This window comes from Sturnira hondurensis, unplaced genomic scaffold, assembly GCF_014824575.4.
Source record: "Sturnira hondurensis isolate 20B ecotype Veracruz unplaced genomic scaffold, ASM1482457v3 Scaffold0016663, whole genome shotgun sequence".
Classification (NCBI taxonomy): Eukaryota; Metazoa; Chordata; class Mammalia; order Chiroptera; family Phyllostomidae; genus Sturnira; species Sturnira hondurensis.
The window spans coordinates 11,625,240-11,652,591 of NW_028089294.1; the positions used below are offsets into that span (position 1 = coordinate 11,625,240).

The 27,352-nt window shown below is 39.1% G+C and overlaps 2 protein-coding genes across 5 annotated transcripts in view; one reads left to right on the plus strand and one right to left on the minus strand.

Annotated features, from left to right (window-relative positions):
* NLRC4 (NLR family CARD domain containing 4) overlaps positions 1-1,204 on the plus strand; it is a 29,298-nt gene extending 28,094 nt beyond the window's left edge. For all 3 annotated transcript variants that reach the window (XM_037066623.1, XM_037066624.1, XM_037066625.1), the window contains one exon: positions 869-1,204. In XM_037066623.1, the coding sequence (XP_036922518.1) occupies positions 869-1,161 (293 nt within the window). In that variant the 3' untranslated portion in view covers positions 1,162-1,204. The remainder of the gene's footprint in view (positions 1-868) is intronic.
* Positions 1,205-2,086: 882 nt separating this feature from the next.
* SLC30A6 (solute carrier family 30 member 6) overlaps positions 2,087-27,352 on the minus strand; it is a 34,753-nt gene continuing 9,487 nt past the window's right edge. The window contains exons 3-14 of one of the 2 annotated variants that reach the window (XM_037066627.1): positions 26,676-26,760; positions 25,234-25,276; positions 23,773-23,838; positions 20,960-21,040; positions 20,230-20,265; positions 19,425-19,519; positions 16,615-16,663; positions 16,181-16,300; positions 13,346-13,448; positions 12,384-12,431; positions 11,291-11,359; positions 2,087-4,953 (exon numbers count right to left, since the gene is read on the minus strand). In XM_037066627.1, coding sequence (XP_036922522.1) covers positions 4,453-4,953; positions 11,291-11,359; positions 12,384-12,431; positions 13,346-13,448; positions 16,181-16,300; positions 16,615-16,663; positions 19,425-19,519; positions 20,230-20,265; positions 20,960-21,040; positions 23,773-23,838; positions 25,234-25,276; positions 26,676-26,760 — 1,296 coding nt within the window. In that variant the 3' untranslated portion in view covers positions 2,087-4,452. Of the gene's footprint in view, positions 4,954-11,290; positions 11,360-12,383; positions 12,432-13,345; positions 13,449-16,180; positions 16,301-16,614; positions 16,664-19,424; positions 19,520-20,229; positions 20,266-20,959; positions 21,041-23,772; positions 23,839-25,233; positions 25,277-26,675; positions 26,762-27,352 lie in introns of those variants that run through there. The other variant, XM_037066628.1, reaches the window with a different exon arrangement.

Here is a 27,352-nt window from a genome sequence, read left to right on the forward strand (position 1 = left end):
AAACAAGAGACCCCACTACACCATGGCTTACAGAAGACAGAACTTACTTCCCTGTCCGAACAGTCCAGAAGCAAGCAGTCCAGGCAGGTGGGGTGGCTTTGCTCTGGGCAGTGGCTCAGACCCAGGAATCTACTTTTTTACCCCTGTATTCCTTAGCCAGTTATCTTTGACTTCATGGTCATGGCTACAACACCTTCCCTTTGAGGACGTACTTTAGAGTGCCTCGTTCTGTAAGGAACAGAAGGAATTCCTGAAGAGTCGAGGGAGGGTTAAACATCCCCAACATTCCCGCCCCCCACCCCCCAGCCACCACACCCAAACCCAATTCTTGAGATGCTGAATGTGGCTCACTGACGCAGGTTTAGGTAGGGACATTCCATACCCAAGGCACAACTGGAAGCGTTTGCTTCTCACAAGAGGAAATGATGTAAGGTTGCCGGAGTTTGACTCCAGCTTTGAAAACAAGTGCTGAGTATTTAACAGCATCTCTTGCACCTCAATTTTAAGCAATCTCCCATTTCCTGGAAGAGTCAGAAAAAGGGAAAAAAACATATAATTCATTTACATTGGTTTGCTGAATATAAATGAGTTATAGTAGTTAAATCAATTACAAATGATTTTATTTTAAATATTTGTTATAACTTCATTATAAATACATTATTTAACACTGATTAAATATGAGTTACTATTTATCAGATTCCCTTATACTTCAGGAATAATATAGTTTGTAAATACAATGGCCCAGGTTTGTGAACCTGCCCTAACTACAGAGAATATCTAAAGCAAAGCACTGGTCCAAATATGGCCATTTCTTTTTTAAAAACTGTTATGCTTCTAACTAAAATACTAATTTCTATTTTTTTATCAGGTGCATTTTTTGAAAAGAACCCTCTGAAAAACTTCCAGCAGCTGGATTTGGCAGGAAATTGTGTGAGCAGTGATGGATGGCTTACCTTCCTGGGTGCATTTGAAAATCTAAAGCAATTAGTGTTTTTTGACTTCAGTACCGAAAGATTTTTACCCGATGCAGCATTAGTCAGAAAACTGGGCCATGTGTTATCTAAGTTAACTTTTTTGCAGGAAGCTAGGCTTGTGGGATGGCAATTTGATGATGATGATATCAGTGTTATTAAAGGTGCTTTTAAACTAGTAACTGATTAAATAAAGGGCCCCGAGTCCATGAATACTCTGGGGATTCGATTACTTTCAGCCTGGTGATTTAAAAATCTTTGCTCATATAGTCCAAGAGTCCATATGGCAATGTTATACACCTAAAAATGATCTGTGTCAACAGCATCTGTCTGACTTGTCCCTTCTGCGCCTTCTCTTCTGACATCAAGATGTGTGGCACCATCATCTCCTTAGCTGGCCTCTTGTGTGGAAATCGACTTAAGTTTCATACTTCAGGAAAAAAAAAAAACAACAGGATGCCAGGAAAATGAAGCCAAAGAAGAGGAGGAAGTTGGAGGGAGTCCACTGATGATGTGCAATACTTCTACATGTCACCCCTCCCACTTGGGTCATCAGCTACCTGAAGGGGACTCCTGTCCATCCTGGGTTCCCTTGGTCCCAAGAATAGCAGGTCACAAAAACTGACTTGCTGTATGCATATTTACTTAGTGCAGTGCTTGGCAGATACTTGACTCTCAATAAGAATTTGCTAAATATGAGATCATTAAATTACCAATAAATAGCTCTTGAGTAAAGAAACAAGCCAAAATTATTTAAAATCAAAGTCCACATCTGTTTTTAGTCAAAAAGTTTAATTCAAACATTTTGGAATGTGAAAAAGCATTTTCTTATGTAAGAAGCAGATCAGATTCCCAGAGATCGGCATTCTTTAGTCCAGCATAAAAATTGGCAGTTTTTGAGCAGCTGAATCAGAGGCTTGAAGTTCAGGTCCTCCCCGGTTGCTGATACATGTACGTAATTTCCACTGCGACTTCAGAGATTAAGGAAGAAATAGAAATGTACCCCATTCTTTCTTACCCTGTGGAAGCTAACGGTGCCTGGTCCTAATCTTATCTCCAACACGCCACAAAAAATAATCCTTTCCCACAAAGAAAGAAGTCTAAGAAAAAATCTGTTTAAACAGATTGAAAGATTCATTTGAGGCAAGTCTGAAATAAGCAAGACCCTACATGGTGTTAGCCTGCAGTTCACCTTTGACCTCACGGTACCTCAGATTAATGGCTCGGGTGTCGGTGCAGGAAGCGCTGGGCTTCTGAGCTGAGGTGGTCCCTGGAAAGCCATGCTGGGCACAGTATGTTCTGTTTAGCAGGTGGGTACATACGCTACAGATTTAGTCATGAAGTTTTAGAGCTGATGGCCACAGATCAGCTAACTCATTTCCCACCCTAACTTTACAGATGAGAAGGCTCAGGAGAGTTAAAACAACTTGCCCATGGTTACAAAACTACTCACATAGAGGCACTGTTAGGATTAGAATCCGATTCTTGTCTTCCAGTCAGTCTCATGTTTCTTCCCATCACAAGTAGTGATCTCTCAAACTGGGTTAATCACACTCCATGATGCTTACTCTTAGTCCCAAACCGTGGGCCAAGTATTTAATTTGAACTTCCTTTTTAAAAAAATCTAGCTTCAAGTAACTCCAGAGCAAGATTTACCAGTAAGGCTACTGCCTAAGGCCTCTATGCTGGCCAAGTTTCTTGTTTCTATATCCAGAAAGCTGGCCAGAGCCAAGCAAACAATGGGCCAAAGTCACCTGCCGTAGCTGGCATTACTGAACTGCAGCAAGTAGAGCCAAGTCCTTCAGAACCCACAGGCAACTTCTCAAATAGTGTATATGGGCACGAAAGCACCTCTGGTGGGACAACTGCACAGGGGCTGCTTCTGAATGGGGGTCGAGGAAGTAGGCATTTAACCTCATGCAGAATTGTGTTCTGCATCTGGACACTTTAAAAATCCCATGGGGGTGGAGATGTGCACAGGGTGACAGCACATCCCTCTTCATCATCACTCAGTACAGGAGAGTTCAGATTTCATGCATTACCCGAGTTCACAGTTAGATGGGGTCAGTGGAGGAAAAATCACCCTGTAACAGTAGACCAATAATAGGTCAGCAATAGTTGGAAGATGAGACAAAGGACAAGAAACAGTTTGCCCTATCGTATTTTACAAAGCTTCATGTTCCCCAGTGGTCAGGGTCACGTGCCCTCTATTTCTTCGGTAGGTCAAATGCCTGATCAGGGTCACAGATGTCAAGACAACGACCAGCTCTCACCAAGCAAACGTTAACTGAGACATGGTCATTTATTACCACAGGGTAGCTACAGTTATGCTTGATGGAGATGGCTTCTGAGAAGTCCGTTATTCCACCGTGCAGAACAAGGATTTGGAAGTGTTGCTCACATGTAAAAGGATGAGTTGATTGAAGAAACTGCGGCAAATTCTACAAAAACAGAAATCTTCTCTAGACAGCTGGCTGATGGCTGGAAAAGTCACAGATCCCCAGGAGTCACTGGATTCCAGAAAAGTTGAATTCACTCTTAAAATCTCTTTTAAAAACCCTAATCATAAAGCTCATGATACAATGAAAAAAATCATATCATAGGTAATTTGTGACTGCTGCTTGTTCTATTTTTAATTAGTAATACTGGCCACGTTAGAAAGTCTTTAACATGTGCACTTGGGAAATAACCAAAAAGTAAAATAATCTACATAATTCTCACACTCATCACAGTTAACAATTTACTATGTTTGACAAAGCAAAGCAAAATAAGTAGAAACTGCCTGTAGCAGCTCTGAAAATACTGTATTCTATAATCTAATATCCATTATCTTTTGACAAAATTATTTAACATAAACTAAAATTGACTATGCAACTTTTAAGAACCACGGATTATTCACAAATGTACAGAAATTTTTAAATGACCAAAACCAGGTAGTAGAATATGTTCTGAATTTTCTGATACAATTTTTCGCTTTTGCTTTTGCAAGACATAATTCAGGAGGACCTCGAAGGAAAATGTAGCAGTTAAGTTTGGAAAAGCTATAAAAGAGACTTTTACTTTTAGCATGGCCATGGTTTTTTCTTTCCTAGGATGTGTATCATTACTCAAGAAGCAGGTTTATACATCTCATGGGAAAGACTGTATCTTTAATAACGAGGCAGACCCACTCAAGCGGCTCTCTTGCAAAGATAACCTCCTATCACTCTGTAGTCAATCGCGCAAAACCAAAGATAGCAAAATGCAAATTTAGAGAAATACACTTTAAAGCCCATTTAAAACCTACAGCATTTAAAGGTTCTCAGTGTCCTAAATACATTTACAAAAATATAACTTCATCAGTTTCATATAACATGAACTAGACTACTGTTCTCTTACAATGACAACAAATGACTGAACAGTCAATGCAAAGTTGGATTACTAAATAAACAGGAAGTCAAGAAGTCAGTATTCCTCATATAATAAATTAAATCACAGTACATCATGGTCTTGGTTGTCCGATTCTATTGTTAGTTCCATATCTACTTGGTACATTTGTAACGCCAGTCCTGAATCCTTGGGTGGCTCCAATGCCTGGAACTCCAAGTCCTTGATTAAGCATGCTGCTGTAAGGTGCGTGTCCGTGATTGAGACCCAAACCATAGGGTCTTGTTTGTGTGTTTAGAAGAATAACTGGGCTCACATTTTTCCCAGGGGTGTTAAATGAAAATTCTGGAGGTGGACTACTAGGTTTAGTTGGAGTCGATGTGACAGGGTTCGACTCATCAGTGCCCTTTAAAGGAGGCATTGGGATTACGTGATGATCTGAAAAATGCAGGACATTCGCTGCCACAGGCCCGGACAGTGCGGCAGGCCTTGTCCAGTCATCCTTGAAAATCTGAACAGTCAGAGTAGACACTAGAGTGTACAGCCTGTTGGTCACGTGAGCAAGAACCATCTGTTCGTTTGCATCCCGTCGAATTCTTACGTGCACTGATCCAGCCTAAAAGGGGCAAAGTCGTAAGGAAGAGACTGATGAGACTCACTGCTGACAGTTCCATCAGAAACGAGCATCTGATTTACGAGGCTGTGGTCACAGTACTTGGTATTTTCTTTAACACGAGAGAAAGCTTAACGTCTTCATGTTCCTTAAAGACTACTTAGTAGTGATTATCAAGATAAAGAGTCAGTGAAATGATCTGTGACTTTTTCAATAAAACACAATCTTTTAAAGTATATATACATGAAGAGAAATCCATGTAGGAGCAACACAGGCACATTATAACATAAGGCAGAATATAAATAAGTATATAAAAAGGGCAACAGAAAGGCAAAAAAAGGAGATAATTCAAATTGAGAAAGACTGCAAGAAAAAAATGAGATGTGATCTAGGGTTGATGGATAAATGAATTTCGAACAGAGTCAGGCTTAGGAAATAGCAATGGAAATAATGGCATGTTTGGGCAATAAGCAATATCACTAATATATAAAGAAGTACAAACCCTGGCCGGTGTAGCTCAGTGGATTGAGCGCGGGCCTGTGAACCAAAAGATCGTGGTTCGATTCCCAGTCAGGGCACATGCCTGGGTTGCAGGCCAGTTCCCAGCAGGGATGCAAGAGAAGCAACCATACATTGTTATTTCTCTCCCTCTCTCCTTCCATTCCCCTCTAAAGATAAATAAGTAAAATCTTTAAAAAAAAAGAAGTACAAATATTTCAGGAGGCCGAAAAAGAATAAAGAAAAGAAAGGAGGAAAAGAAGAAACAAAGAATGGAAAGAAGAAGGCTAAGTAATGGGGTTAAAAAGAAAGGCTAGAAGAGGTATCTGAATATCGTACATTTTAACATTAGCAATACAACAGCAATGAGTTCTGAAAAATTGTATGGATTGACTATTGCGAATTATGTAGGAAATGACTGCAATAGCCTAGATTAAAATGAAGAGGTCTGAGATGGGACAGAGTGGGTCAGAGAGGAACAGATGGATTCATGACATTCCAGGGATTAGTAGCAGGAGGACTTGATACCCAACTGGGTGTGACGGATGAGTGAGACAGACTCATCAGAGATGATCTCAAGGTTTCTAGCCTAGGTTACTAGGAGGACAGGGAGTACCGGGCATTACAATGAGGATAAAAAGTCTGTTTATAAACCTGAAAAAACATGTATCATACATTGTATTTTTAAAGTAGGTAATAAAATAGGTACAATGATCCTATTTTTTTTTTATAAATTTTATTTACTTATCTTTAGAGGGGAAGGGAAGGAGAGAGGGAGAGAAATATCAATGTATGGTTGCTTCTCATGTGTCCCCTGCTGGGAACTGGCCTGCAAGCCAGGCATGTGCCCTGCTTGGGAATCGAACTGCAATCATCTGGTTTGTGGGCCCGCGCTCAATCCACTGAGCTACACCAGCCAGGGCACGATGATCCTATTTTGATTAAAATACACACATACAGAGAAATATCAAGCATGACAGTACGTACGTACCCCTAGATGGTAGAATTATCAAAGATTTTTATTCTTCTTGACTTGTAAGTTCTAATTTTTCTAACAATTGGGTAGCATTTATAATAAAAACTTACCAATAAATGATAAAAACATAACTAAATATAATATCCAACAGATATTCCATGCTGATTTCTAGGTAAACTCAGATTTTCAGGAAAGAAAAAGTAGAACCAAGCACAAACTGCACAGAAATTGGCCAGCTGGCTTAGGTAAAATGTGTGAAGCTACAACCTGAGCAGTAGTCGTTACCGTCAATCGCGAGCTAGAGGAAATACCTGGACTGCTGGACCCTGACAAGCCACAGCTAGAAGTCAAGGCGGCTCTGGCCTCTCCCTTCTCTTTGCCGTGAGCATCTCACTGCTGCCACTACACGGACCTGTGAAAGACACTGTGTTCTCTGCACACAAACCACAGGAGAGCAAGTGGAAGCCCTTCCCGAGTATGAACTGAGCAGTCTGCTATGATTGTGGTATCTGCGTTCATCTACGCCTTTTGTGACAACTATTCCTGGCAGCCCAAAAGCTTGCTTTAATAAGCTCTTTGGTCTCCATCAGGCACTGCACCGTCTGTGTGGTCGTTAGGAGGCCAAGTTCTGAACAGCTGAGATGATTGCATTCTTTGTGTTGATAAGCCACCAAGCTTAATAAACACGTGCCTACTACTGATTTATTGATATCAGTACAATGAAAGAATGATTAAGACTAAACTACATTACTGGAAAAATGTAAACTGGTACAACCATTTTGGAAAGCAATTTAGCAATTGGCACCAAAAGCCACAAAAAGTGGAATATTCTTTTACTAACAAAAATTCTCTTCTAAAAATTAATCTTTTAAAAAAAATACTGATTGTTTTATAAAAATACTGATTGACTTTTTATTTATGGAAGAGAAGACCAGTGCTGTCTCAGATGCTTGGGTTACCTGAGGTTTCTGCCTGGCCAGGAACATCAGCATGCCAGTGTCTTGAGGCCCCTACCACATATACACCCCCCCCACACACACCCCTGAGCTCCTCTTGGACCTAATGCACCACCTACTTTCAGAAGAAGCACAGGTTTAACAGTGGAGAGGACAACTGCCACTCAAATGGGGGTTCTGAGTGCCCCAGCCCACTGAGCGCTGGGACACACCGTTACTGAGGCTTCTGTTGACTTCCACCTACAGTAAGTGGGCCCCAGGGCCCCTTGGCCTTGGACTCAGGCTACCCAAGGACAGGTGCATGCAGCTAAGGATGATCCCAGACAAGAAGCAGTCATTGAGTCTCCAGCCACCACAGGCAAGACTGTGTAGTGCAGATACATGAGGTGGTGTGGCTGTGTCTGTTCAGGTCCATCATGGCACTTCAGCTGGTTCAGGGATGACCATCCCCCCACTTCTTTTCTGAGATAGTTTAGTTCTCAAGGCTGGGGAGCCCAAGATCAGAGTGATCGAAGATCAGCATGGTTGGCTGAGGGCTCTCTTGCACTTCTCAGATTTTTAATTGTTATCCTCACATGGTGGAAAGCCTAAAAATTAATCTTAGGAAATAACTGCAAGTACATACAAAGATTGTATAGGAAAAATACTCATCTCAGCCCAGTTTATATGGGAACAATAGAAAACAACTTATGCAATAGAGAAATAATGAAATAAACTGTGGCATATTTGTATAATGTAAAACTCTGCAGCCATTAAAAATTATGTTGGGGACCTGGCTGGTGTAGCTCAGTGGATTGAGCGTGGGCCTGCGAACCAAAGGATTGCAGTTCAATTCCCAGTTAGGGCACATGCCTGGGTTGCAGGCCAGTTCCCAGCAGGGAATACATGAGAGGCAACCACAAATTGATATTTCTCTTCTTCTCTCCTTCCCTTCCCCTCTAAAAATAAATAAATAAATAAAATCATTTAAAAAATTATGCTGGGATTCTTAGTAGACAGCAACAATGGTGGCACTTTCTGGAAATGTCCTAACTATCTATAAAAACTGAGAAACTTAAGATAGCAAATCTAAAAACCTATGAACAACACCTACAAAAGACTAGCTAACAGAGTACTCTTAAGAAACTCCAAACACAAGCCATGGACCTGCAAGGTATTGGCATCTGCAGAGGAAGAAGCAACAGGGCATCGGACTGACCTATAAACCCCAAAGCAGTAAACCTGAACTTAATGAAAATCTAGGACAGCGAATTTGAGAAAGGCAGCTGGGTCTGCAATAAGATATGAAGGGCTGGAGTAGTCTGAACCCTAGAACTCTCAAAAGCAACCAAGCAAAGAGCCACATTAAGAACACCTTGGAACAGAATCTCCATTGAGCGTCACAGTAGAGACAAAGGATAAGGAAGGTCCAGGTACAAAAGGAAGAGAATCAGAGCCAGGGGAAAGAAAAATCTTCCACTTCACGGACTCATCAGAAGAGGGAGCCCTAGAGCCTAAATTCAGACATACTACCTTAAACCACTCCTTACTTTTAAGTTCAGGAAGACGAATTTCATATATCAGTAAAAAGGAACAATACAAAAGGACTGAATCTAACTCTCAAGCAAAGTTATTAGAAGAAAAAAAAGGAAAGTACAGAAAAGATAACCAGGAGGATTTACCTACAAAACGGATGAGAACTATACCCCACTTTATCAAAAAGCCAAAAGACATGAAACAGGAACAATATAAATCAAAATTAGAAAATCTCAGCAATTAGATAATTAGAAAATTTAAAAATCACTTTAGAAATGAAGACCAAACTAGAAAAAATACAAAAGCAAGTAGACAGCTAAGTACATTGTAATAGAAATAGAAGGTGAAAAGAAGGAAAGTTTGAAAATCAAAAGGAAATGCAAATAAAACAAAGAGGAAGAAAAGGCAAAATCCAACATGATGACAATAGAAGTTCCCAAAGAAGAAAATCAAAGGAAGAGACTAAATATTAAAACCCATGATTAAAGAAAACTTCCCTGTCCTGGCTGGTGTGGCCCAGTGGACTGGGTGCCAGGCCTGCAAACCAAAGGGTCACCTGTTCGATTCCCAGTCAGGGCACATGCCTGGGTTGCAGGCCAGGTCCCCTGTTGAGGGCACACGAGAGGCAACCACACACTGATATTTCTCTCCCTCTCATTCTCTAAAAATAAATCAATAAATAAAATCTTAAAAGAAAACTTTCCTGAAGGTTTACAAAAATTGTTTTTGAATAACATTAATGAAAGGATGTACTGTATACCTGAAATAACTGACCCAGTATGATCAACACCAAAACACTCTAGTAAAACTACTAGGTGTAAAAAAATACTACTACTACTACTTTGGGCACCCAGGCAAAAAGATCAAGTCACATATAAAGGTAATAAAACACCCAAATCAGACTGTGAGTCATCAGGCTTTTATCACAGCAATACTTTATGCCAGAGGTAAATGGAGTAATATATTTAAGAAACTCAAGGAAACAAAATGTGCCAGGATTTTATATCCAGTCAAAACGATTTTCAAGTATAATATCCACAACTGTTTTCAATATTCAGGAATTTAGGAAATGTTATTCCCCACAGCCCTTCCTGAAGAATTTACTGGAGAATGAGTTTCGGATACCCAAAATGACTGGAGAGGGAAATGGGGGGGGGGGGAACGTAGACGAGGCCACTGTTCTTCCACTGAATGAGCATAAGCCTGAGACTGAAGGTTGTGACATGGATGGTATCGCTCAGCTGCTAGACCGGCCCTCAGCTGCCTACCTCTGGAATTTGTGTTACGTTAAAAAAACACGACAAATCTTTTTTTAAATTAGGAGAGCAATATTTGGTGATATGAAAACCTGTTTATGGTATGTTAAATGAAAAGACCACATTCTAAAACAGCATGATCTCACTTTCTAAGGAGAATAAATGTGTAAGTATAAACACCAAATGTCAACAGCGATTTTCTCTACATGGTAGGATTATGTTGGTTTAATTTTTCTAGGCCCTTTTCTTTATTTTCTTCATCATTCCTGACACAGAATGGAAGCCGTGCCATAACAGTGTTTCTCTGGTGGTGAGTGAGGCCCAGACTGGGTTAGTTAGCAAGCAGGGGGTTCATGCCGCAGTGAGTTGTGTTGTCGTAACTCTAACACGTGCAGCGAAATCTCCAAAATCAGAACTGCAACTAAAAAGAAAACTGCACCTATTGCAACACTTCCACTTTTAGGAATATGTGACTATGAATTTGTCTTCTCTGGACAGTTAAGTATTAAGATCGTCTGGTTTGGGAAAAAAAGAAAAAAAATCCCTCTATTAATCTTAATTAAGTTTCTGAGTCCATCTACATTTTGGACTCTATTGAACAAAAATGGGAATAAAAGGACCTATAAAATTTTTAAAGTACTTTTTAAAAAGATTTTATTTATTTATCTTTAGAAGGGAAGGGAAGGAGAGAGGAAGAGAAATATCAATATATGGTTGCCTCTTGTGCGTCCCCTGCTGGGAACTGGCCTGCAACCCAGGCAGGTGCCCTGACTGAGAATTGAACTGTGATCCTTTGGTTCGTAGGCCCACGCTCAATCCACTGAACTACAACCAGCCAGGTTTAAAGTATTTTTTTAGTTTTGAAAATTATAAGTTTTGGCCCTGGCTGGTATAGCTCAGTGGATTGGGCGCGGGCCTGCGAACCACACGATCGCGGTTCGATTCCCAGTCAGGGCACATGCCTGGGTTGTGGGCCAGTTCCCAGCAGGGGACTCACAAGAAGCAACCATACACTGATATTTCTCTCCTTCTCTCCTTCCCTTCCTCTCTAAAGATAAATTAATTAAAAATCTAAAAAAAAAAAGAAAATTATAAGTTTTGTTTTCAATTATAACTGAAGTAATATATAGAAAACCTACCAATGAGCCAAAACCTAGGGTCCAAAAATGCTCGTTTCGGACTTCCAAAACTCCATCCAAGGTCGATACCTGATCAAAAATAAAGAAATAGGGTTGCTTTTACTTGACACATCCAACATGGTCCCATTCCACCATGCATGAACTTGCTCTTGGCCTGGACATGACATGGCCAAGCCCTGCATGAGGACACTCACTAGCCAAGAGCAGTCCCAGACCACCCCCTTAATCAGTGAGCCAAACCTGAGGGTCCAAAAATGCTCATCTTGGACTTCCAAAACTCCATTTCTGCTTGTTCAGTAGAGCAAAGGCCCATTCCCCCAGTTTCTTGTCTGCACCAGTCCTTTTAAAAGCAGGTCTTTGCACCCTCCCACCCCACCTTGTTCAACAGTGTGTGGTCCTCTTCATTTGATCAATATGGAATACATTTATACCCAGCCCTTGTGCTTGCAGCTGTTTTTCTCCTCTCTCATTTCTTTCTCTGAACTCTGTTAACAAATTTCTGCACAACAATGCATGTTATCTGGACGAGGGCCCCACAGAAATTCCAAGCACAGATGCACAGATGCACAGTGCATGGCCCTGACGCAGTGGCGCAGGCTCCCCCAGCTGAGACAGCCGCCAGCTCTACTGGTCAAAGTGGCCTTTGTAATACCAACAACCAATAGTTTAAAATACTCTCCACATCCAAATAATTCAATTATCATATTCCTTCATTAGTTAACAGGTAGACATTTATAACAATACAAAATATAAACCCCCAAGATGTTAGGGGGTGAAGCAATGAACAGATTAAAATGGGCTTTAATTTACTCAAACCCCAAGGTGTGAATATGAAATCATAAGAATCACAGCATTTATACAGGGAGTAGAGTGGTCCTTAGACCATCACCTTCCACATTTATAGCAAGTGAATTTGGTCTCCAGACCGAATAATTCCTCAATCTTTCTGCTTTTGTCACCATTATGTCCCCTAATGAGACAGGAACACAAACTCCCTTAAAGTCTAGATAGGGTTGAATAAAGTATTATTTGTATCCACTCTTTGCATCTCTAATTATAAATTAAAATGATTTTATTTATCATTCCATCTTACCTCTCTGATAAGTTTGTCCAACTGACCTATAACATGAGGTGGTGTTGTCTGGGGAAAAAATAAAATATGTATCAAGGGAGATTTTTGCAACAATCGTCCAGAAACTAACAATATTGCGTCTTATACAAAACTCTGCTTTGTCTGACAGGTGCCCTATCACGATTTAGGGCAGATTTTCGACTGCCCCCGGCAGTGGGGCGACACCAAGAAGCAGCTCATGCTCTTTGCAGTTCACAAAGGAGCTGCTGCTGCGAGGACCAAGTAAGGCTTAAAGAATCAGCCAATCAAAACAATCAACCAACCAAAAAATCCTTAAGAAGGTAACATTTTGTATCAAGTATAGCACTATACGACTATTATCTTATTGCTGTTATGGGCCCTAAAGATGGGGACACTACCCCTAAGTCCCAGAAAGGGCGCGAGGCACAGACCGAAGGAAGAGCCGTGTGCACGAACACGTCCGGGGCTGGGGGACCACCTCTCCACGCCGGTCCTTGACCACAGGTGCTCCCACTGTTTCAGTAAGTACTAACCTACCATTTTAATTTTAAGCTTGAAATTCTAAATTCTCACTCATTCAACCACAGGAAAAAAGAAAACAATCAGAAACATTATACAGTAGCCTGATTATACAATAAATTTACACAAATTTATTTAAGGAAGATATCTAAAAAAATGTTGTGACATTGTTCTCGCTTGAAACATTATTAGAGGCAATCTTTTAAATTTTTTGACTTTGTTTTATGTTACAAATATAGAAAGATTTGTGCCTATTTTATGGGCCAATGTAATTTCATCTAGTTCTTAGTATAAACATTTCAGAGATTATTTTTTGGCTTCATTTCCTATAGGGCCCTCCAACAGCTAAACGTTTCACAGTCCAGTGGAGGAAGAACACACACAATTTTACAGCCTGGCAGAAGAACGAGCTAGTGCTCACAGGCACACTGGAAGACCCTTACCTGAAGTAACACCTTCCCACTGTACACGCTCATGGGGTACATGGTGCCGAATGTCATCAGAGCAATGGCTATGGCAGAGGCAGTGTCTACGGCAAAATAATTACTAAAAGGAAAAAACAATTCCAAATTGCAAATGTGTGCCTCACTTGGCTGCTTACCATTCAATCTACCAGACATTAATTACCTAAAGCAAAGGACTACTTTATCACAAGTGGTTGGTCACTAATGGCAATGGGAGCAACTCAAAGGAAAACAAAGAATTTTCCAAATCCTTTCTCTGCAGAGTTTAGTGGGAAAAACCCCAATAATTATGTTAATTATGACGAAGATAAAAAGTGAGCATTTTCCCCACTATCTATTTTTAGTCAATCGACTTGTCAACCAGAAAGATTTCATATATGCTTATTTGTCGCAACAAATAAAACCCCTCAGTCATCTGTGACACAGACACTAACAGAGCTCATCAGTGATTGTATTAATTTTACTGTAAAAACAACTTTCAAGAATTTACTATTAAAATTTTGAAAACTGCCCAGGAATTTTACAAGGTATTTGTTGTTGTTTTATTTTTAGAAGAATCTCCTTTTTTTAGATTTCAAAAGTTTGTCTATTTATTTATTTGGGGGGGGGAAATGAGGGAGAGAAACATCAATGTGTGGTTGCCTCTTATGTGGCCCCCACTGGGGACGGCCTACAACCCAGGCCTGTGCCCTAACTGGGAATCGAACTGGCAACCCTTTGGTTCGCAGCTCTTGCTCAATCCACTGAGCTACACCAGCCAGGGCTACAAGCTTTTTCTTACAGCAACACTGTGACTGAAGTGCAACATCCCAACAACAGTTCAGACTGCTCCATTAAAACAGACCAAAGGGCACTTTTGGTCTACAAGTGCACTACAAGCACACTTTTAAACTCTCCCCCACATGCTGGGAACAGAAATATGAGTAAGGCATAGATAGCTCCTGCCTTTGAAGTAGCAGGAGATACACCGTGGAGAACGTAATCAAGTCCTCTGCGAGCGAAGGAGAAGTCCCTACGGGGAGTCATGGATGCACAAAGGAGTGAGTGTGGAGGCTACTGGGGTAGAGGTAATCCAGAAAGACTAAATATAAAGAGGAGACATCTGAGCTAAGCCTTCAAAGAAGAGTGAGGGGATAGGAGATAGTGTAGGCAGTGAGAGCAGCATGAGTATGGCCCTGGCCAGGGAGCTCAGTTGGCTGGAGCGCAGTCCTCATACGTCAAGGTGGCATGTTCGCTATCTGGTCAGGGCACATACAAGAATCAACCAATGAATGCATAAAAAGTGGAACAACACATCGATGTTTCTCTCTCTCCTCCAACCTTGCTCTCGAAAATCAATAAATAAAATTAAAAGAAAAATAAAACAGCATGTACAAGAACATACAAATCTTGATGCAGCAACAAAACTAAAAACAGTTAAGAGAGATAGATGGCTGGTAAGGTTAACAGGGGCTTTATTATAGTAATGACTTTTATTTTTTAAAAATATGCAAAGGAGAGTATTTTGCTTTGGGGTTTTTAAAAGGTTTTATTTATTTATCTTTAGGGAGAGGGGAAGGGAAGGAGAAAGACAGGGAGAGAAACATCAATGTGTGAAAGATACATTGATTGGTTGCCTCTTGTACGACCCCAACTGGGGACCTGGATGGCAACCCAGGCATGTGACCTGACTGGGAATTGAACCAGTGACCTTTTGGTTTGCAGGTCAGCACTCAATCCACTGAACCACACCAGCCAGGGCAAAAGGGAGTATTTTGAAACAGAAAAATACGTATGGCATTGAAATTTTGAACGATCACATTAGTAGGAAAATAGTGGAAAACCAGAGATGTATGAGAATGAAAAAGTAAAAGACCAGAGGACAATTATTTTAATTAGGCCAAGGAAATGATGATAAAGGCCTCAGTTTGGGAAGCAGCAATGAGAATGAAGAAGGGACAGATAAATAAATACTAATAGAAATACTACACTATAAGACTGTTTATAATAGCTAAGACATGGAAATAGGAATACTATACAGTCATTAAAAAGTAGATCTTGCCATTTGCAACAACATAATTAGACCCTGGGGGTATTATGCTAAGTGAGGTAAGTCAGAGAAAGATAAACACTGCATGGTCTCATTAATATCTGGAATCTAAAAAAATCAAACCCGTAAGAAACAGAACAGACCAGTGTTCTGTTCTGAGGCAGGAGTGTTGGGTGGGGAAAACAGGTTCCACTGAGGTGGACATGAACAGAAATCACTAAGATAAGTCTTTGGGATTCAGTATAGATCTGGGCTAGAAATAAAGGTTTTGGATACATACAGAGGTAGTAAATAAAAACAAATAACTGTGTACGATCTCCCAGGAGAGTATACAGAACAGTAAAAACAAGAATTTAAGGACAGATTCCAATTAACACTAATATTTAAAGGGTACATAGTCAAAAAATTACATGTCCTGAAATGTTAAGCTTAAAGCAGCTGTAAAGTCTATTTCCTCAAAGGCTTGTTTTTTAAAAACATTGCCTCACATCCACTTCTCTTGCTGCTTTCAGGAATGGCAAGCTACTGCTTATTTCTCTCTTACTGTCCTCTTTTGTTCCACTCATCAGGTCAGCAGACAGCAATTAATTTGGCATTACAGACTGTAATGGAAAATACTCACTGAATACAATCCCCTTTTTCAGAGAAGACATGTGAAGACAAGACATGGCCAAAGTTACACAGGTCATAAGCAAACATGCGTTGTGCTTAACCCCCATCCATCCCAGTGTTGCCCTTAGTAGTCAGGAATGGAAACACACTTGACAGAAATGAAAAATACTTACTTAATTTCAATTAGCATGTATGTAATACAAAGAGCAAACGCTCCAGCAAGGTCAATCAAGACAAACGGATTCATTCGGGGAAGGAAGATACTGCTCAGCCCTGGAATAATTCCACACATGCTACGAGTAAAACAAACAAAAGCAGTATTCATCAGCAGGGCTCATGTGACACCGATGAAAATCCGGTACAAGATGACTGGTATTTTAGCATCATTTATCTTTTAAAGCAAGCAAAGAGGATTTGGCAACAAAGCTCTCTCACTCATAAAGGTCTTTTTTAATATCATCAATTATAAAGAAAAAGGAGGAGTAAGACTCTAATTTGTGAGATTAATGTATTAACCTCAGTGATAAATTGTGTCAGGTCCCAGGACATGCCTTCCCTGTGCATTCCTTTAAAACCACGTCTGTCGTGAAACCCCGCGACATCTTACCTGCGACTCAGGTCCGCAACATGCTCCTGAAGCCAACTTGTGCTAGCAGCTTTAAGAAGGAAATACTTACATTATCTATTTAGAAGAATAAATCACTATCAGAAATACATGCTTCCTTTAATTTTCAAAATAAGTTTGGCAACAAACCACATAACATTACAAAAGGATGTTACTCCTCAAATATAGAACTTGATTTATGCATCTAAGATACCAAAGCCAAAGTGTCAACACTATATAGTTGCCCTGAAGAAATTAGCCAACTTAGGTCTATCATATTGCTACTCACTTGAAGTTTTGAAGGCTCTGTTACCATAAAGCAGTTTCCTAACCAGTGTGCTGAGACTGGTTACACATACTCAGCTCTCAGAGGGCCAGATGGGGGCCTGGCTGTGTCCAAAGACCCTCACTAGTTAGTGTCCCTGGACAAGTAACCTCCAGGCTCAGGTATCCACTTACATTTATCCAAGAGTTCTGGGAATATGCTCTTTTTAATGTGTATTTTGATTAAAATAAAGAAAAAAGAAGAGATTGACAAGCCTTACACAAAAGCCCACATAGCAGAACAGTTAAGAGCAGCCTCAGGTGCCGGAATACCTGACTTCAAGTTCCATCTCCACCCTGAACTAGACGCGTGGCCTAGAGCAACTGACCTGACGCCTCAGAGCTCCAGTGAAAAATGGGGACAATAAAATCATTTACCGCATATGGTTACAGGGAGAATTAAATGGGCTATTCTATGTAAAAGCACTTAGCACAATGCCTGCCAGATACTATTTTCCACTTAAATTTCAGCTAATGTCACAAATCTTGATGTTTTGGGGAACTTTCATTTCCAACTAATTGAAAATACAAACTAAATAACCTTTCTGGAAATAAATTTTGCAATATATATCAAAGCCTTTAAAACTACTGTATTTTTAATTCATCTGTAATTACTTCTCTGAGAATTTATCCTAAAGAAGAATCATAAATCCATTCAAGATATTTAATACAAATAAGTTGATTAGAGCATTATTCGTAAAAGTTGGAAATGTATAAGAACAGACAGATGTTTAAAAATATTCCTATGATGAAATATTATGAAAGCACTTTTTTCTTTCTTTTTAACAGAAGAAAATACAAGTTTAATACATGCACGGGGAAGTCACACAGATTAGATAAACCCATGAAAATTCTAAGCACAGTGAAGCCACACTGGGTACATACAACATTTTGGGAGGGAGAAAGGGGGGATACGGAGTGTTACGTTTCAGAGGTGAGAGTGGGCACTTTGCAGGTAGTTGGCGACTTAGAAACAAAGGGACACAGTGGCTCTGTGGTCACCCTGGCCACAGTCCCCCCTAATTCACTATACTTGATTTGAATAAGGCTAAAATCACAACCTAAATTCTCCTTTGAAGCAGGTTTCTCTGTCTGAATCTTTAAGGCAGGGGAGGGGTAAGGGTCAAAGGGTCTTTCTGAGTCTTTTGGTTTCTTAAACAGGTTAAATCAATATGCCAAAAAGCAGAAAAGCATTTTTTTCGGAGTATTTAATGAGGTAATACTCCCAATACTGTAAATGAGGAAGAAAAGGCATGAAACTGTAAATCTGTATCATTATAAGTAGGCCAAGATGTGCACAAAAAATAAAAGGGTAAAACAGGTTAACAGATGTTATTTCAAGGTTGTTATTATCAGTATTCCTTTACTTCTTGTATCTTTCTGATCTTTACAGAGAGATATTGTTTTTAAATATCTGTAACCTTTTAGAATTTCTGGTGTGAGCATTCTACTATTTTAATAACAATTTTTTTCAAAATAATTCTGGTCATAAATTTTCAAGTTCATGCAGTAAATTCTTAACTCTCATCCATACAAATATAACTCCAACTTCATAACACTCACGAAGTTGTTTAAACTTGAATGGGCATTTCAGAAAGTTTTCTTCTCTTGACTGCCCTGGCACTCGAGTCTGTGAGACCTAAAAAGACCCTGCGCTCTCTTTGCTTCAAAATGCAGGTCTGTGCCCACAGCCCGCTTTTGTTTCTGCCTCCCTTCCTCATCGGTCAGTGGTCAGCCCTTTGCGGGTCGGACCTCTGAAGTGAAAAATCAGTCTGTACCTTTAAAGACTTGAAAATAAAAGAATACTTCAAAAGAAAAAAGTTTTGCTATTTTCAAATATATGACCACCCACCATAGCCAAACAGAAATACCTGGGAACTTACGTAATTAACAGAATTCAATTATTTTCAATGAACACATCAACTATTCTAAGTACCCTGATGCTTCTAAAACGCTCGCAATAGGCTCTCTACAGGTAGGTTATACTTCTAAAATCTTAATTGTGCTATCTGGTAAATCTAACTTTTCATCCAATTTAATTTAGTGTATGTCAGTCCTACCTGTTTTTAAGTAATAAAACTTGAACTAATTTAGATTTTGGTTTTTTTTTTTTAAAAGGACCATTTATTTATTTATTTATCTTCAGAGGGGAAGGAGAGAGGGAGAGAAACATCAATGTACAGTTGCCTTTTGTGCGTCCCCTGCTGGTAGTTAGCCTGCAAGGAACCAGCCTGCAACCCAGGCACGTGCCCTGACTGGGAATCAAACCGCGATCATCTGGTTCGCAGGCCCGCGCTCAATCCACTGAGCTACGCCAGCCAGGGCTAGATTTTGTTTTATACATCTTTCCTTAAAGAAGACTTTGAAAACGTTTGGGGTAGTTCTCTCTTCTCCTCAAAATATATTTTCTCATTGATTATAAGTTAATGAAACAAACAAAAGACTTTTTATCAGAGATTAATTAAATGTTTTACTAACAAAAAACATACCTTCAGAGACATACGCAAAAGGTTTATTCCGAATAGAAAGCATCGTGCACAGGTTGAAGGAAAGAGCCACAAAAGTACCGACTAACAATCGTCCCCTACAAAAGAATGACAATGACATTCGCCATCATTTTTGTCTCGGTACTATCGAGATGTCATTTCAGCATGCAGAGAGGCTGAGAAAGAGACGGGGAGGTGGAGCTGCTATGGTTTGGTACAGCAGAGCCAGAATTCGGACTTGGTTTGTAGCCCTATAACCCATGTCGTGTGCAATGTTGCTCCATCTAATAACACAGGGCAAAACCAGACTCTTAGTATTAACATTATCATCCTACAGGTAACAGCTGTTACAAATTCGTTACCTGCTAATGGCACCTGATTTACTCACTGGACAGGTCAGAAAGTCCTGAGTTAAACTGACCAAAATAAGTGAAGTCCATATAGTTGGCAACTATGTGGAAGATAATAAAAGTCCCACCTTTTCTGCAGGTGCTACTAAAGATTTTGAGAATCAAATTTTACATTATGGAAGAGCAGACGGGGCTGGCTTGGTGCGTTGACCTGGGCCTGGAAACAATGAGGGACCTGAAGCCAGGGCAGGTGCCGTCGTCTGCAGTGTAAGGGGACAAACAAAGATGAAGAAGAGTCTTGGGATCTGGAAATTTTGTTTGTGCAATATCAGTGACATGTACTGTCATACTCTGAACTCTAATACTGGCCAGAGTAATAGTTGTTTAATAATACACCAATTACATCTAGGAATTAAATTTAATAGTAATTATATATTATGTCAAAAGCAAAATCTTACGTGTGTATCTCAGGCTGCTCCAAAAAGCGTTCTGCACTAAAAGAAAGAAATATGAATTAAATAAGTCCTATAAATTATAAAATAAAAAAGCTTTATTAGGAACAAGTATAAAGGACACATGGACAATAACAAGGGAGGGGTGGAAACAGGAGGGAGGTGGGGAGGGCCAGGGTGGGCTGGGATGAGGGTAAAAGGCAGAAAACTGTACTTGAACAATTAAAATAAAATAAAGCTTTATTAAACATATGGTTAACTCAAAAAATTTCACAAAATCTTTTTTTAAAAATTTAATTATTATTCAAGTAGTTTTCTGTCTTTTACTCCCATCCCAGCACCCCCCCCAAATCTTTAATATAACCAATTGCTGATTATCAGCAGTGGTGAGGCAAGAAGACTCACAAAATATCCTCGAAATGCAATGTTAATCTTTCTTTACCAGACCCGTTTCAATGGATTTGTAGTTCTGAGCATTACAACACAGCTCACCAAATCCCTTCCTTACACTCACACCTACCTATAACTGGATGTAGTAGCTTCAAAGAAGGTAATAAAAGGGTAAAAAAAAAGGGAGAAAAGTCTGAAATATGAAGGAATTGTACTATCAAAACTCCAGCACTGCTCTTCCTAATTTGTATAACCTACACACCAAATTCTCTCACTAGGTTCCTTATGTTCCCAAAGATGGCACGGGTGGAATTCAGAATGACAGTAACATCATACACAAACGTACCTTTCTTTCAATATAAAGAGAGCTCCCAACTGCGCCAAGACTGTGGAAGCAAACACAGCCAGGACTTCTAATCTTTCAAATCTGAAATCAGAAAGTTGATTAGACCAGCATTATTCTTTCAATCCACAAACCGGTACTTACAGAACACATTTATATTCATTTATTCGCTCACTCAGTATACACATATGCTTACTATAAGCCAAACACCGTTAGAACAGAATATGAAGTTTCTAGAATGAACATCACAGATTAAAAAGAGTGTCCATCTGTACAACATATATTCCCAGGGACCCACATATCGCTCTTATTTTTCTAATAATAACCATTATCCAATTAACAGCTAATGCTTCATTGACTTACCTTGTGTTAGATACTGGCCAAACTACTTAGCATATTACCTCATTTAAACGTCCCAACCCTTTAAGAGGGTTACTTTATCCATTTAGAGAGAGAGACAGAGAGAGTCAGAGAGAGATAACAAACTTAAAAAACAAAGAGAAATGGTAACTGTTTAAAGTTGGATATCTAGCGCAAAAAAAAAAAAATAGGCAAGGAGCATTTGAAGCAGAGAGAATATAGCCTGTACAAAGGCCTTGACCCAGGAACGAGTTGTGTTCAAATTACAGAAAGAAAGACGTGGTACAGAGGGCAAGCAAGTGATTACGTAGGCAGGGTCCAGCTCACACGTGAGCTTTGTAAATGGGGGGAAGACTCAGGGTTTCATGGTAAGTACGATGAGAAACAACTGGATGGATCTGAGGAGACTGACAGCACGATCTACGTTTAGAAATGAAAACCTGTCTAATTTATGGGGAAATGAACTATGGGGGGGAAGACCAGAACCATGGTGATCAGTCAGGATGATGGTCATTGGTTAAGGCAGGAAATGAAGAGAGCCTGATTAGGATGGTTCTAGTACAGATAGAAATGGGGGTGGAACAGATTCTGAATGTGTTTTCAGTTTACTTGACATAACCTGCTGATGGACAGAAGTGGGTAGTGAGAGAATAAGCTAAAGATAATGCCTACAATTTTCTGCTTGAGCAACTGCATGTTGGTATATTTCTTAAGATGGAAAAACTGTAGAGAAACAGGTTTTGGGGAGAGAAAACAAGAATTCTAGCCTAAGCCTAAGATGCCAATTAGACATCTCAGTGCAGCTGTCAAGAAGGTAGTCTGAAATGAAAATAGACCTCAGAGCTGAAGAACGAGATTTTGGAAATACTAAATATAGATTTTTCAAGCTATGTGACTGATTAAAATTAATCTGAATGCTTCATTTTATTGTTTGATTGCTCCCTCCTTTCCCATTCACCCTAAGCAAGACGGCCAAAATGGAAGCTGTCATGTCCTTAACTTGACCTTGTCTCCTGGCCACAGTAACTGATTGAAAGACGAACATCTGTTCTCTCTCATGCTTTTCTGAACTAGAGGTAAGGAAGAGTCCTTTCCTTTCTAGGGTGAAGGTCAAAGGAGTGAGTTAGGGTCTGGCTGAAAGTTAATCATTTCAGGAAAGTGGGAAAAAGTAGTCTGAGAAACTCAACATGTCACGCAGAGAAAAGCAGGCCTGAGAAATGAGCGAAAGACAATGACTGAAGGGTTCTGAACCCTATTCCAGTTACATCAGTCTTCCTGCATTTTGGTTACTAAACTACCCACAGCTCCATTTTGTCCCCCAAACTAGTTTTGAGTCAGATTTCTGTCACTTAACAACTGCAGCTTTGGTGCAGAGTCACAGATCCCCATATACACATATCTACACCTGATGACGGATAATCACAGTAACAGTCCAACCCTAGGAAATTTCAGTGACACTTGTATCTTCATTTTGCATTAACATCTTAGTTTACCTTGTCCCGCAGTTTTAAAAAAATCCAAAAAACAAGCAAAATCCCTCCCTAATTTTGTTCAAGTAAACATAATCCCAATGAAGAGTATGGTGAAGAAGGATAAGTTTGGTCCAGGAGTTTCTTCTTCTTTTTTTTTTTTAATTTAAGATTTTATTTATTCATTTTTAGAGATAAGGAAAGGGAGGGAGAAAAAGGGAGAGAAACACCAATATGTGAGACACATGGATCAGCTGCCTCTCGCACACCACCAACTGGGTACATGGCCTGCAACCCAGGCCTGACTGGGAATTCGATTCCTGACTGGGAATCGAACCACAGACCTTTCAGTTCCCAGACAGACCCTCAATCCACTGAGCTATACCAGCCAGGGTGGTTCAGAAGTTTCTTTACCAATGTACAATTCTTTCAGTTATTTCCTTGAAGCTGAAATGAACTCACATTTTTCTAACATATGTCTTTAAAAACCTCCAACACAAAAGACTATCTTCCGATTCTCAGTATTTTCTAAAACTATAGAAACAGAAATCTCAAATTCTTTGTTAGTCCACTGCTATAAAAATCCAGTCTTAAAGTAAAAATCCATCTCTACCACTGCATTTATGTGAAAATATATCAATTTAACATCTAAAAAATACACTTACATGAAAATTCTATTTTCTATAAGTGAAATGAAAGATTCCCCAAATATGAAAGAACTTAATTTGAAATATTATGTTAATATCTGTTTTATAAAACAGAAAATAACATAATGTGAATATTTTACTTTAACATAAAAAATTTAAATATTCATGCTTCTTATTTAAATCCACTTGGAAGATTCTTTTCTACCTACTTTTGCTATTTGATTATTCCACTAAGCAGGCAACATTTGTTTTCTGGAACTACTCTAGCTAGCTGTGTATTGCTTAATATAATTATTTTAATAGCAATAATTCAGGAGAAAATAAAGTAATTTGAACTTACCCAAATGAATAGACAGGACTAGGTTTTCTCATCATTACCCAGTAACTTATTAAACATGTCATTAAACTAAGTGAAAAGAAAAATAAATTTAGCATTAGATCTACAGCTAGAAGAGAACATGGAGGAAGAAATTAAGTTTTCAGAATTCCTAAAATGCTGAAAGTTATTGGTATTTACTCAGAATAAATTAACAATAACTTATGCAATAATATAATCTATTCACAATGAGCATCCTAATACGTGACAGTTTTAACATGTGGAGAAACTGAAGAACGTGACATACCATCAAGTCAGTTAAACAAAACCTAAACCCATATTTTCTCCGCTCAGTAAGCGGTCTACCCTAACTCGTTTCCATAACTGAGCATGCAACAACTGACACAAAAATAATAATGTAATATATTTCATTCTAGGCAAATACAATAAGTTTTAACTTTCATAAGCTTTATTTGATCTTCAATAAAAGTTATGCTAAATATTAATACACCCTGACACCATTCTAGATGGGGTAAAATGATGTTCATTTTCTAAGTAATAGTGGAGATTCATTCTAAAACAACTAACTACATGTGAAATTTAGGTAATTCACTTCAGATGGTGTTAGACCAATCAAGTAATTTAGTTATGTGATTAATATAAAGACATCCTCCTGACATACTCATACAGCATGAATTTTGAAGATATTAAGGTATTTTGCAAAACTTATATGGAAATGTGAAAAACCCCAGGAAGCAAGGAGGCACTAGGGTGTCCCCCAGCTCACAATTACTCGCTTCTCAGCTACTGATGCCCCTCATTTGTTTCCCCACCAACAGTTATAGAGGGAACTGGTATGTTCTTTTTTTATTTTAATTTTTTAAAAATTATCTATTTATTTTAAAAAGAGGAGAGGTAAGAGAGAAACTTCAATTTATTGTTCTAGTTACTTATGCATTTATTGGTTGATTCTTTTTTTTTTTAATTGTGCTTTTTACAATTGCCTCTTGTATGCATCCTGACTGGGGATCAAACCTGCAACCTTGTGGTGTACAGAACAACATTCCAACCAACTGAGCCACCCAGTCAGGGCCATTGGCTGATTCCTGTATGTGGCCTGACTGAGGATCAAACTCACAGCCTTGGCTTATCGGGACAATGCTCTAACCTACTGAGCTGAACAGCCAGGGATCAAAACTGGTATGTTCTTATGTGACCCCGCTCCCTTGCTACGGCCGACTCACCCAGAGGCAGGCACTTGAAGCATCTGAACTAGCACCTGGATATTACTTTTCTGTTGCTATGTAAACAGAGTATTTTCTTCCAGTATATATGTTCACTTATTGTTTATATATATGGGTCCTATATAGGTAATTTTACTTATTTCACAGATTACTTTCCTTTAAGCAAAGAAAGCTTTATAACTTTAGTGCAAGAAATTCTCTATTAGCTTAAAAATATTAGAGGAGATTTTTAAAAACTTACCTAAATAGATCAAAAATGGTCAGGTAAGTATAGGCAGTTAAAGCTGCAAAACAGATCAATTAAAATGTTACTGAGTCCATTATGAGGAAATACAGCAAGTCACCAAAATTGTTCACAATGGGGGCGTCTAGTAACAAAATAAAAAGAAAAGAAAAAAATCACTGATTAACTTTGTCTGTTGGCAATTACCCAGTAAATCTGATTAATATGTGCAGTCAAAGGTAGTTAGCACAAGAGCTGTCTTTAGGACCTGATTTCTCCATTGGAAAAAATAACTCAGCATGTGCTCAAAAGACTTGTGACAATATTTTTTGCCTTCTGTCAGGATGAATGCTATTTTAAATGGATTATTTGAATAGCAGAATGAAAATAATGGTACAGCCCTGACTGGTGTGGCACAGTGGGTTGGGTGTCTCCCACAAACCAGAAGATTGTCACTTCAATTCCCAGTCAGGACATGAGCCTGGTTCTGGGCCAGGTCATCCAATGGGCAACTGATCAACGTTTCTCTCACACATCAGTGTTTCCCTCTCTGTCTCTCCTTCCCTTCCCCTCTCTCTAAAGTGAATGAATGAATAAATAAATAAATAACCTTAAAAAATAATGATAAATAAAAATATAAGAGGTCAAGCCACAATAAAACATTAGATTTCCCTTTCAAAAAAATCCGATAAATCTCAAAATTCTATTTATAAACTGTATAAACAGAATTTCTAATATATCACATTTAAAAGGGATCTCAGGCCCTGGCTGGTGTAGCTCAGTGGATTGAGCGCGGACCTGCGAACCAGAGGATCGAGGTTCGATTCCCAGTCAGGGCACATGCCTGGGTTGCAAGCCAGTTCCCTGCAGGCCAACTCCCAGCAGGGGACACATGAAAGGCAACCATACATTGATGTTTCTCTCCCTCTCCTTCCCCTCTAAAGATAAATAAATAAATAAAATCTAAAAAAAAAAGGAATCTCAGTTTTTCAAATACGTTTAAAGTTGTTGTTTTTTAAAAATTATAGCCCAGGTTATTGTAGCTCAGTGGATTGAGTGCCTGCCTGCGAACCAAAAGGTTGCTGGTTTGATTCACAATCAGGGCACATGCCTGGGTCACTGACAAGGACCCCTGTTAGGGTTAAAATAGGCATAACCAATCATTGTATCTCTCACACATTGACGTTTCTCTCCCTCTCTTTCTCTTTCCCTTCCCCTCTCTCTAAAAATAAACAAACAAAACCTTAAAAAAAAGCTCATTCAAAAAAAATAATGCCTAATAATTGAACTAAACTTTATAGTTTCAAGGTACTTTTCAAATAGATTTTCTCATTTAAATCTTTTGAGTTATATTTCTCAATAATATATTCTAGGTAAAGGAAGCTGTACCTTTATTAAACATCAGAATAATAGAAGTGAAACCAATAATGAACACAGTAAAAATAAGAAAGGCAACATACCTATACTATTAGTGGAACTGCACCACATAAGCAGGAAGCCAGTACATGTTAAGTTTATTGCACCAAAGAGCAGTATCTTCCAGGACTGTGAAAAAAAAGAAAATCATTGTCATCCAGATAGTGCTGATATACTTCACCAAATCTGTTCAAGCTGCTATAATTCAGACTTTTGATATTCAAAGGTATAAGCACAACTTTCTTCAAAGTCAAAGTATCACATTTTCTAAATTTACCAAAATTATTATCAAACAAGTTGTTATACAAATGTAAAATAATAGTTCTAAAAAGGGGAATTACTCAAGAGAAAATAAACTCTGACACATACGCTCAAAGAGCACTTTGCCTCCTAAAAAATGTACATAGGCAGGAATCTAAACAACAAAACAAACAAGCAAGCAAAATATGACCAATGACACTCAAATACGGAACAGGCTGACAGGGTCCAGAGAGGAGAGGGGAGAGAATCATAGGGGAAAAGGGGAAGGACTCACATGAATAAGTATAAAGGACACATGGACAATAATTAAGGTGGGGGGAGGAAATGGGAGGGAGGTGGGGAGCACCTGGTGGGGGGCAGGGCTGGGAATATAAAACAGAAAACTGTGCTTGAATAAGAATTAAATTTTAAAAATGAATAAATAATAAATAAAAATGTACACACGGACAATGATAAAGCA